The 12,574-nt window shown below is 39.6% G+C and overlaps 1 protein-coding gene and 1 pseudogene across 7 annotated transcripts in view; both read right to left on the reverse strand.

Moving 5' to 3' along the window:
• Positions 1–12,574, reverse strand: part of ARHGAP21 (Rho GTPase activating protein 21) — a 120,041-nt gene that overhangs the window by 10,490 nt on the left and 96,977 nt on the right. For 5 of the 7 annotated variants that reach the window (XM_057731486.1, XM_057731490.1, XM_057731488.1 and 2 more), the window contains 10 exons: positions 11,651–11,809; positions 10,577–10,679; positions 8,615–8,651; positions 6,313–6,438; positions 4,964–5,248; positions 2,584–2,648; positions 2,368–2,507; positions 1,557–1,699; positions 605–760; positions 429–507 (listed from right to left, as the gene is read on the reverse strand). In XM_057731486.1, the coding sequence (XP_057587469.1) occupies positions 429–507; positions 605–760; positions 1,557–1,699; positions 2,368–2,507; positions 2,584–2,648; positions 4,964–5,248; positions 6,313–6,438; positions 8,615–8,651; positions 10,577–10,679; positions 11,651–11,809 (1,293 nt within the window). The remainder of the gene's footprint in view (positions 1–428; positions 508–604; positions 761–1,556; positions 1,700–2,367; positions 2,508–2,583; positions 2,649–4,963; positions 5,249–6,312; positions 6,439–8,614; positions 8,652–10,576; positions 10,680–11,650; positions 11,810–12,574) is intronic. The other 2 variants (XM_057731489.1, XM_057731491.1) reach the window with 1 other exon arrangement.
• LOC130851115 (mitochondrial inner membrane protease subunit 1-like) lies at positions 10,870–11,381 on the reverse strand (annotated as a pseudogene).

A 12,574-nucleotide genomic window follows, 5' to 3' on the forward strand; every position in this document is an offset into this window, starting at 1 on the left:
CAGTCTGTCCACTTTCTCTCCCCCCACTGCAACATCTACTACAGGGTCTTATCCAAGTCGAATAGTTGTCTTGGCTGAAAAAATGTTTTTCTACTAATTGCACCTTATGTCTGAAGGCTTTTCACTGAGAACAATAACATATTTTCAACTCGGCTGTAAACATGAATGAACAGGATAATATATATTTTTACTGAATTTTAACAATTTTTTATAAACTGTTTTTCACCAAAATGGATCAGGAGGAGAAAACAGTCCAAGTGACAAAAAACAGGACATGATTACGCTTTGTATACAAATAAGAACTAAATAAAACCTCCTGTTTCCTTTGACAAAAATATTTCCCCCTGGTTCAATTTAATATGCTGCAGTTTTCCAACAAGGCAACGTTCAACTGTTGCAGCTGGTGTCTTTGGTGGGGGTTAACTTACCATTTGTGAAGAGAGGTTCAGGGAGTTTTCTGAAGAAGGATTTTAGTAAACTGCTTATCACGTTCAAATCTCGCCATTTCTAGGTATGCAAAACAAAAATACAGTGTTTTGGTAGTCAATACCAGCAAAGGAAGAAGACACAGACCAGTTATACAAATAGAAATACACAAACTCACATCATCTTGTATATCGATATCAGCCATCCCCTTGTTGAGTTCCTCCTGCATACTTGAGATGGCTGCGTTGTTTCCAGGAACTCTGTAAATACCTGTATATTCAAGACCTCTTTCTTCAACTAATTTGCAACATATGTCAACTATTAATGGAATATACTGCAAAACAAGAAATAAACATTTTATTTAACACAGCACGAATGTTTATCTTCAGTTAGTAGACGTATATCGTAGCTAAAAGGCCCTTTTCATCCAGAAGGAAACAGTACATAAATTGCTATTATTCGATATAGGGAAAATAAAGAATATGGACACTGCAGAACTGGGAAGAGATAAAACCAGCAAGCGACAGAGGTGGGTCAGTGGGAAGAGAACAAATAGGTCAAGACTGAGAGGAGGACCCACAGGGAGATAACAGTCTAAAGAGGAAACAAGAGCAAGTAAGGAGCATGTGGAAACAGTTCAGTTGAATAAAAGAAGGGGGGTTGGGGGAAGAGGGGGCAGAATTACATCCATCCACTCATGATACGAATCCTAACATGGGTGTTGTAAACAAGACACACACACACACACACTCTCTCTCTCTCTCTCTCTCACATTCATCAAACTTTCTCAGTCAGGTCCTTGTCCCCATCCTTCTTTTAAGATGCGAAAACCAGAAACACACATGACTTGAAAATGAATTCTTACAGATCATTTTAGATACATTCCTAGTGGTTGAATAATTATTCTACTTCCAAGTCAATACATCAGAAAAAAGCATTATAGATAAAATTACTCCACATGCCCGTACAGGTCAGAAATGCTTAGAGAAACTGAGGTCTGTTAACAAGAGGAAAATACTCAACAGACCGACAGATACTCCCTGTGATCTGCACGGCTGTGTACTCGGGTCCTGTTATGACTACGGCTGAATTAATGGCTTCAGGAAATCCGGCTGGCCAGTGTCTCGTACCCGATTAGTATGAGCTGGCGGGCAGTCATCCAGTCTGACCCCAAAGGTTCCTGTAGCGGTAGGCTTTTTTTCAAATGTCTTTCTCATAATATTTGGAATGCCTTTTCTCCATGTGCCTTTGTCTTTTGGGGGACTGGTGTCATCTTTTGATCGTTATTCAAAAGAAAATGACATAAGGAAAACAGAAACAAGAGTGTTTAAATCATGACTTTAAAGATCCTTTATCAATATTTATATAAATCAGAGACTATACTATAAATAACATATCCTTTGTGTATCAAACATATTCTATTCTGTTCTCTTCCTAATATAGCACTCCTCTCAACCTTCCATATAATTAAGTAGGAATCAATTATACTGCTTCACCTTTTGACAATCTGTCCATGATATTCTTTAAAAGTCAAGAAAATAGAATTAACGCGACACCTTTACAGTGAGATTTTAGCAAAAGGAAACATAATGGTTTTATTTCAAAATAAAAGTGCCTGGATCTTCTGCATTAACCAAATTGGTAGTTTTTGACATAGATGTATGTGTTGTATTTTCCTTCCCTTGATCTTTATTACAAAAACTGGTGTCTTGGACACCACCATAAGGGAAAGACCCCACCGGCCTGGACCAGATCCCCAGTGATCTCTGGGTTAGCTCACCTTGAACTGAGGTCCGCAGAAAAGGCAGAGAAAAACATGAAAACACCTTTACAATTCCGATTTTGTTTTATTAAAAATTTTTTAAAAAATTGAAGTACAGTTGATTTACTACAAACCCAATTTTAAATCCGAGATTTATCCAGGAATGTTGAAATCAGTACCTTTACTGAGAAGCCTCCTTTCTGACTCCTCCTTGGGGGAGTGTGGACTCTGAGTCCGAGGCTCTGCTTTAGCACCGAGTAGAGTCTGCCGGATGCTGAGACTCTGGCGAGGGGTCTTTGGCAACTGCTCTGCTTTGCTGCTGAAAGAAAGGAACATCTCTGAACAAGTACGTATTTTACATCCCAATGAACCTGCAGGCATGGTGGGATTCTCACCTCATCAGACTGTTATATTCTTTTATCCTTCGACTAATCAGATCCCTGTTGGTGACTCCAGTATCCTACAGAATAAATAGAAGGCAAAATTAGAAAGTCAATTCTAAACTCAAAGAGGGATACTACTTTTTTTTGGGGGGGGGGGTGCTCTATATTTTACTACTTTGCTTATTCAATACAGACACTATGGAGTTGTTTTAAAATCTCTATTTAAATCACAATCCAACATCACTAAGTGACAAATGTTGCCGTGTTTCTGTCGTCACCAAGAGTTTTCTGTTTATCTTCTGCACCTCCACAACACTCAGACTAGTACCAGCAAGTAGGCAGTGTTCAAACTTATTGAATTGATCTGTCATTTTTAACAAATGATCAGGAAACAGTGTGCTCGTTTTTTCTCTCACTAGTATCAAAAAGAATGATCAGCGTTTGAAAATAATACAGTTGGATAAAAGATGAAACACTGCCAAAATCTGTTAATGATTACTTGGTAGGAACAGTGAGATTGAGGATCAATTACTATCAGAAGTGACAGTTATATTATCAGAGGAAAAAAAGCTCAAGACTTTTTTTTAACCTCAACAAGTGAACCTGAATAATATGCTACATGGAAAACTCAGCGTTGACCATGAGGGGATGACTTTTTTTTTTCCCCTGCTGATTCCAATTATACATTGACATGTATCCTCAAATATTTTTTTTTACTTGTCTCATTTTAATCACAGTGAACATTATAATTTACAAAGAATACAGGCTTTGTAAATTCTCGAATTCAAATCGATTCTTCTCATTTACCAACTGAAAGAGGATATGGTTAAGATCTAGAATAAGACTGCCTGACACTTCTGAGCTATATGACCTTGGGGGAAATTACTTAACCTCTCTTTGCCCCAAAGTTCCTTTGTAGGAAACATGGGGATGATAACCACAGGCCACATTCATATGGTTGCTGAGATCAACTGATGTAAGATGCTTAAAAGAGTGCCTGCCGTATGGTATGTGCTTGCTGTACTGTTACTTTCTTAGCTATAAGACTGGGAGAAAATACCCGTGTCTTAAAATCAGATGGTAGGGGACTTCCCTGGTGGCGCAGTGGTTAAGAATCTGCCTGCCAATGCAGGGGACACGGGTTCGACCCCTGCTCCGGGAAGATCCCACATGCCGCGGAGCAACTAAGCCTGTGTGCCACAACTACTGAGCCTGCGCTCTAGAGCCCCCAAGCCACAACTATTGAGCCCGTGTGCCACAACTACTAAAGCCCGAGTGCCTAGAGCCTGTGCTCTGCAACAAGAGAAGCCACTGCAATGAGGAGCCTGTGCACCACAATGAAGAGTAGCCCCTGGTCGCCGCAACTAGAGAAAGCCCGTGTGCAGCAATGAAGACCCAACACAGCCAATAAATAAATAAATTAATTAATTAAAAAAAAAGAAACCATTTATTATATTACAATAGGCTACATTATACTCTTGCCTGCATAATTTCGTTAACAAAAATCATGCTATCAGTATCTCTTTGCATTTACACAGCGATTTATTTTGAGAAGCATTTTCACTGTAACTTAAGCCCCACAATCACCCTGGTATTAAGATAAAGAAACAGATCTGGAGTTATTTAGTCATAAAGGTAATGACCAGGAGTAGGAACCGAGGTGTCTGATCAGTGGTTCATTGCTTGAGAAAGTATGACGAATAAATGAATAATCTATTTCTCTAGTTCAGCAATGGTGATTTTTCCATTAAGTGAAAATAATATAAAATAGGTACAACTGAGTTTTCCTTTTTTTTTTTTTGGCCGCACTGTGTGGCTTATGGGATATTTAGTTTTTCAACCAGGGATTGAACCCACGTCCTCGGCAGTGAAAGGGCAGAGTCCTAACCACTGGACCACCAGGGAAGTCCCTCAGTTGATCGAGTATTTTTTAAAAAATTTATTTATCTATCTATTTATTTGCTGCATTGGATCTTTGTTGCTGCGCACAGGCTTTCACTAGTTGCGGAGAGCAGGGGCTACTCTTCATTGTAGTGCGTGGGCTTTTCATTGCGGTGGCTTCTCTTGCTGTGGAGCACGGGCTCTAGGTGCCTGGACTCAGTAGTTGTGGTTTGCGGGCTCTAGAACACAGGCCCAGTAGTTGTGGCACATGGGCCTAGTTTGTTCCACGGCACGTGGGATCCTTCTGGACCAGGGACAGAACCTGTGTCCCCTGCATTGGCAGATGGATTCCCAACCCCCGTGCTACCTGGGAAGCCCCTTGATCAACTATTTTTAAGTGAAAATAGCATATTATAATTTTTTTTTAAATGATATATCAGATTCTTTCTATCTTCTTTAAAAAAAATGTTGTGATGGTGTTGGTTTTATTGACGTGGTTTTGGACACTCACCTCCTCGTTTAAGTTGCTGCTCTCCTGGATGGTCTTGATCCAAGCTAACATGTCGTCCCGGTCTTCAGCCTGAAACAGGCACTCACAGTCGGAAGTGGTGAGTCGAAAGACATTTTTCCTCTTGGTCTCGCTGTAAGAGATGTCTATTAAGCAAGCGTTAACACTGATGGGCTGTTCCTCTTCTGATGGAGTCGCCTGCTCTCGTTTGTCTTTGTACAGGTACAGCGAATGGCCTCGAAGTACAACATACATCTGCTTCCATGGCCGAATACTTCCACCAACTCGCTGGAGAACATGAGACAGATCAGGCATACTCAAAACCTGGCTAAATCTTAGTGACACGACAGACACATCCAGCAACACTGTTAACACACATAAATGTGCACCCAAGGTGGCAGATGCTTGCTTTACGTCAATATATATTTGTTAGGGGAGGAAAGACAAAAAGCATGGAGCGTAAACCAGGTTGGGCAATGCGTTCTTATTACAGTCAAGGGCAGTGAAATCTCAACTTTAATTGGGTTGGGAAAACAAAATGAACAAAGTTAATCAGGATAAAGCAAGTGTAGCGAAATATAAAAAAAATGCTACAGGAATAGAAAATAAGGAAAAAGGTCAGCCAGAAAAATCTTTTGAGTGAAAGCAAGGCTTAAGACAAGTCTTAGATCATGCAAATGACAAACACTGCAAAAGGTAATCCCAAAAGCATATGTACAAGTAATGAATTAGTTAACTAAAATCAATCGACTTTATACGGTCAAGCAATAACATCCAAGGTGGGTTTTCTAAGGAAAAAAAAATGCTTGATACTTTTTTGACAGTATTAATGTTTTCCTATAAATTAAGCTGTCCAAATATAGGAAATTTTCTGGCGAAGTTTTTATTATATTGTTATCTACTCAATGAAGCATACACTGATCCTATGATATTCATTTAAATACCTCTATATTTATAAAATAAAGGGAAACAATAAAATTATTATAAAGGCAACTTAAAAGAGTAAACTGGGAGACGCTGAATAAAAGGACTACTCTGTGATAATCCATGGGTAATAAACTACTTAATAAGAAGAGCAGAGTTCCTTCTTAAATACTCTGATGTCTCTTTTACGTTGCCAAGATATAAAATGACATATTCCATACATAATTGATATAAAGGATGAAAAAGGTATAAAATTAAATCACTGATTAGAATCTTTAAAAATATTTTTTCCTTTATGTAGAAAAGGATACTTATAAATGTTTTCCACTCTTTACACTGGATATTTTGTCATTTTATGTACAGATTTCATGCTTTATTTTTCAGGGCCTGCATTTCACACACTTACTGTAGCTGAGAAAACACATTACCTTGCCCTTATCGGTAACAAGTGGCCTGAAATGAAGCCACCCTTCCTTGGCAGCATCGCTGAAAACCTCTGAGGAAGAATCTTTCCTGGATCCGGAGTCTTCCGATGACTTTTGGCTGTCTGTGATCTACAGAAAAGGCCAAAGAAAACACAGCAAAATGTCAGCTTTTCCCTTTTTATGTGTTTGCATGTTGAAATTGCTTTGCTGAGAAAGTGTTTTACTAAATCTTCCAAGTGATAAGGCTATTTTTTAAAAACCTTAACTTTATCAATTACATCCAAAAAATTTCTGGTTCTGTTTTTTTAAAAAATGGGCATGGACCACCATCATTTTTTAAAGTCACCTGAAGAAATTTAACTACTAAAAAATAGAAATAGTGTAATTTTCCTGCTCTCAAGAACTCACATTTTAGTGGGAAAAGACAAACAAGAATGAAAAATGAAACAACACGAAGATAATCAGACTGTGACTGATGCCACTTGGGGAATGAAACAATGAGATGCAATAAGGAAGAGCCAAGCAGCGGCTATAAGGCGGCGGTGCTCACGCGAGGCCTCTCTGCAGAAAGAACACGTAGGATGAAATTTGGAGAAAACATTTTAAACAGAGGCAACCATGTAAAGGTCAGGGGAAAGAAAACTTCAGGGAGGATATATAGCTAACGAACGTATGCATCGTTAGCATTTTAAATGTTCACTGTTCCATGGGAGTAAGAGAAACAGCTAATTATAGATTGTTCAGCGTCCTTCAGGTGGTGGCAGGAAGTGTGTGTGTGTGGGGGGGGGGGGGGGGGGGGGGAGGGTAGGGCCATGAAGTGGTGGACCAGGAGAGTAACATCATCTGATCACACAGCTGAAAGGTCACTCTGCTTGCTATCTGGAGAGTGGCTCTGAAAGGGACAACCACGAGAGGAGGATACACTGGGGGGTCCAGGTGAGAGACAGGGGCAGCTGGGACGAAAGCAGTGAAGGTGCAGACAGAGAGGAATGGAAAGGTTCAGGGTATGTTCTAGATATAGTGTGGATGGCACTTGAAATGGAAAAGAAGAAACAAGGCTAATTCTTTGCTGAACAACTGGATAAATTGAAGAGGACTTAGAGAGATAGGGGAAAACAAGGGATATACATGCTCGGGGGCATCAAGGTCTACTTGGTCATGGAAACCTTGAATTGCTTGTTCAACATCCCACTGGAGATGGTGCAGGGGAGGAGCCCACATGGGCCACAGTTTAGCAAAGAGGTCATGGCTGGCAATACACACTCGGGGAGATCTCTGGGTAAGAGCACAGAGGAAATAAGGGTAGATGGAGAGGAAAGAGGAGTCAGAACCAGCTCTAGACTTTCCAGTATTTTAAATATTAGGTGGAAGAAATGGAAACCAGCAGAAGAACGTGTTTCAGGAAATATGTGGGAAAATATGCTGGATACCTCTGAAACGTCAATTAAGTTAAAAATCCAAGCAACCAGGTGTTTTGGAACCCGAGTGTTACTGGTAACCTGAACAGTGTCATCCTGATGTATGTGGGTTGAGAAAGATGTGATGTGGGGAAGTGGAAACTACGGACAATTTTTCCCCAAGGAATTCTGCTGTGAAAAATGCAACAGTAAATAGAAGCAGTAAATAGAGGGGAATGTGGATTTGCAGAACGTTTTTCTTCTAAACACAGGAAATCCTAGAACATGCTTCTGTATGATGGTGACTGCGCCACTGGAAAGAGTGAGGTCCTGAGAAAGTGAAAAGTGATGGAATCCAAAGAAGAAATGTGGGTGTTTGTGTTTAATAGGATAATGTGCTCAGTTAAAAGATATTTATTAAGATGAGAGTAAGGAAGGCAGAAAGTGTGGGTATAAAGGAAGGTCCTGATATTTTTGGAGAAGGTAAAATAAGGAAATTCCTGTCTAATTGCTTTTCTTTTTTCAATGAGGGAAAGGTAAGAGGGAAGGGTAGACAAGAGAGGACAGAGCGGATTGTACTGGGGGACAAAAGGGGGCAGAAAATAATAATGTTGAGGATAGAAAAACAAACATACTGCTGGGCAGTTAGATATTTGTCTGTAAACTTACAAAGTAAGAAAAATCAGCACAATGTATGTAAAGTATTATATATTTGAGGAGTTTGTTTAGAAATCGCAACTTAGATATTTTCCAAATGCCCTTGAAAGTTACAGAATAAAATGTTATGATATTTAAATATGAAGTACTTAATGGATAAAAGAAATAATTCTCTATGAAAAGCTAAAGTAAATCAAGGTAAATAGAAACATTTATCATTTGCTGATATTTTAAAAATACCGAATACCTACCTTGATTCCTTTCAGGCTAGATACATGCTTAAAGGACCTGTTGGAAAAACAATCTATCAATATTTGCGGTAAGTGCATAAAAATACCATAAAGATATAAAAGTAATTTGACTATTACAACTACCCTTTCATTAATAAGCTGTCATTTCATCATTTCCATGCTAAATGTTCAGGGTTTGGTGCCAGTGAGGAAAAACAGCTAATTTGAGTACTTACGCTTTTGATTCAGTGATAGAAGCTTTATTAAACTCTAAGTTAAAACCATCTCTGCATAAAAGGTGAGGTTTTCTTATCCTTTTTTTTCCTTTTAGATCAAAGAAAAAGCTACTCAGACTAAACATTGGGCTTTATGTTACTAGTTACCTATAGCTGTAATGCCCTAGTAAGGATTTCCACACTGTCAGTAATGACCAGTCAGTGGTCGCCATCTGGGGTCAGATACAGAGACACCAGCACGTCCATACTCGTCCAGCTTGTGGACATGGCGGTAGCAAGTGCCTTATCAGGGCTGGGCACGGCCGCCACTCTTCCCTCTGACCGTATTCTGGATGTTTCACAGTACAGAGAACGGCTGCCACTGAAAAAGCTTAGGGCTTCGGAGGACAGGTTCACATTAATTATTCGAAAGCAACAACTTTATGGGGCAAAGTTGTTTTGTTGTTGTTTTATTCAAAATTCATTTAAGGAACGTAGGATTTTAAGGTGTGACTGCAGATGGCTCTGTCCTTTCCTCCCAGAGCCCCCCACCCCCCCAACAACAAGGCAACTGGAAATAGACATGCAAACTCATCTTCAACAACGTCAGGAGATGCCTGCCATCTGAACTACAGTATATGAAGATGGGGGTTAAATGCAGTCAAGTAAAAAGTGGATATGGGGAGAGAGGACACCAGTGGTTGCACGTCTCAAACAAAACTGCAGAGCACTGTTCTCTGAGAGATCAAAACTGAGCTTTCCCTGTTGGAACAACGGGAAAGGGGGTGCTTGTGACAGGAGCCTCACTGATGACCGTGGAGTGTCAAGGGAGGTGAGGATGAAGGAGGAAACACACGGTCCTGCCATCTCTGCAGGAAGCAGTGTGTAGCTGGGGTAAGGTGAAGGCAGCTCTGGAATGTGGCTGTTACTGATACCTTTTAGTGGTGGAGAGTAAAGGCTAAAAGGGCTCCCACATCCCACCCTACACCACTAGAAAAATCCCTGCCAGCCACTGCCACTGCCCTGACCACACCTCACACAGACTCTCCTCAGGCAGCTGGTCCAGGAAGAATAAATTGGAGAGCAACTGACAATAGATATTCAAGTAAAAAATACATAAACCTTTTGATATAACAATCCTTTTTCCAACCATACTCACGTATATGCTAAATGAACTATGTACAGATATAGTCACCGGGGGATTACTTGTTGTAGCATAAGATTTGATCAATCTAAATGTCTATTAATAGAATACAGAATACCAGTTAAATATAACTACTCAGTGGAAAATTAAACAATCATGAGAAAGAGTAAGCCAGGAATACATGCACTGAATGCTCTCCAAGATCAGTGTGTAAAGCATCTATCATTTGTTTAATAACATGATTAGAATACACACATGCATACATAAGCACATGTAAATGTGTGTATGATTTTATGCACAGAATAGCTCTGGAATTACATAAAATAAAACGACAGCATAGTTATGTCTGAGAGTAGAACTGGGTGACTAGAGGCCTATAGCAGGAGTGATTATTAACATATTTTTATATGTATTTTTGTATCATGTTTGTGTATTACTGATTTTTAAACATTAATTTTTTTAAAAATCCATGTATTATCATGTAACAACTTTGATTTTTTATTTGTGTTTCTAATGTCATGAAGTTAGGAAATATAAAAGACATCAGTAAATTCAGTGTTTATATGCCAAGGTCATACTGAGCACCCACTAACAAGTATCTAAAATAACGCGCTTGAGACTTACAGTTTTGCATCTTCTCTGTAGTCATCCAGGCCCTCATCGTATGATTTTGATCGTTCTGTCTTTGAGCTGGGCTGGGCGTCCAGGCTGGGAGGTCCAACAGATTCTGCAATCAAAACCCAACATTTAGACACGTGCAAGTGGTTTCCAGATTCTGTTCGTTTAATTATTTGAATAGCAAATAGTTTATTTGGTTAATAGTTTATTGGCAAATAGTACATGGCTTCAGTGACAATAATAAATTCACTTGAACAAAAGACAATAATCGAATCAAAAAAGTAAATGCTTGATAATCATCAGAAAAATCTGCGGCCATTAGGGCTGTTACGTAGAAATCCAAAATCATTCAGAGGCCAAATCTTAAAGATACATCCTCTTACTAGTCCATATGGAACAGGTCCACAGTACCTGGAATCTGTAGGTTATCACCTTCTAACCACACATGACCCGCTGGCCCATAACTATGGCTTTTAAAGAAATTTGATGGACTACTGGTAAGAATTTTGTCTCCTTCCAAACCAGTTACTCTTTTACAAATACTTGATTTTGGATCACTCAGGCTTTCTGCCATCACAATGTCACCTCTTTGGTTACCATAAAAATGCTGAGTAAGATTTTCTGCAAAGACAATGTCTGAATTTTGAACTGTAGGTGCCACTGCTGGCCCAGAATACATGATACCACGACCAGCGCATTCAAAGGCACAATGAGCTATACCTCCATACTGAACAGTAGAGCCAACAAACTGAAAGGTTTTCCTGAACACCACGAAGCATAGCTCTCTGTAGACTCTGACACCATTGGCCATAGGTCTGTTCAACAATACATTCAATTTTTAGGGTAGTTTCAGGGCTTCCAGAAAAAACATCTAAAGCATGTCTCAAAGCATACATAGGTGATCCATGATTTCAGGATTCCTCTAGCCCCAAAGAACCCTGGAAGGCTCTCGCCCAGGACTCAGGTGGCTCTTTCTCCCAGATTTCTTTTAAATGGCAGGAAGATCATGGTGTGTCGTAGTATTCTAAACGGAAAACTGGGAATGTGAGACAGTTCACATAACCTCTCCTTGAAACGTACCCTGGTCATGGGAGAGCTGTCGTCGAATTAAAGGAGCTGAAGTTGTGAGGCTGGGAGGGACTGTTGCTATGGAGGGCACCTGGGTGGTGGAGGCAGAGATGACTGCAGAAGCGGGGATGTGTGAAATATCGTGATCAATGCTGGGGCTAGTAGGTTCATCTGTGAGATAAAATGAAAATAAATATTGGGATGTCAAATGGTCAGATCATCATTAATGATAAGAAAGACAGAGCTAATAATCAGTATTTACTATTAAAAGAACCAGATAAAGATTTGAACATAACCATAGCAATAACGATAAATGACATAGCTGGTCTGTTAAAAATCTACTTAGACAGTTACTACTCTAGTAATTACAAACAACTTGAGAATATGGTGTAAGAAATTAAATGAGTTGCTGCTTCTACCAAACAATTAATACCTCCACCAAACTGATAACCAAGATACCAAAGTTTATAGGTAATCAATAAAAGCAGAATAATCATACCCCATCCTAAAAGAATTACTTTCCAAATTTGAAGGGTACTACACATTATCATTTCAGGAAGCCAAGCAAGGTGATTTGGCTGAGGCTTAACTTTCAAGGTACCAATTGCCAAAACCTACACCTTTCACCCCCCACCACACAAACACACAAATAAGTGCATCTTCAATTTTTGTTGAAAAACCTTCTTCCAGAAGAAGTTATTCATTATCAAGGCCAGTGCTAGAGATGGAATGTTTGTGTACTCCCAAAATTCATATGTTGAAACAATTCTCACTGTGACGGTGTTAGGAGGTGGGGCCTTTGAGAGGTGATTAGGTCATGGGGATGGAGCCCTCATGAATGGGATTAGAGCCCTTCTAGAAGAGGCCTCAGAGAGCTCCACTGCCCCTTTCACCATGATGACACAGTGTCTATGACCCAGGAAGTTAAGAATAATC

Source organism: Hippopotamus amphibius, chromosome 4 (genome assembly GCF_030028045.1).
Source record: "Hippopotamus amphibius kiboko isolate mHipAmp2 chromosome 4, mHipAmp2.hap2, whole genome shotgun sequence".
Taxonomy (NCBI): Eukaryota; Metazoa; Chordata; class Mammalia; order Artiodactyla; family Hippopotamidae; genus Hippopotamus; species Hippopotamus amphibius.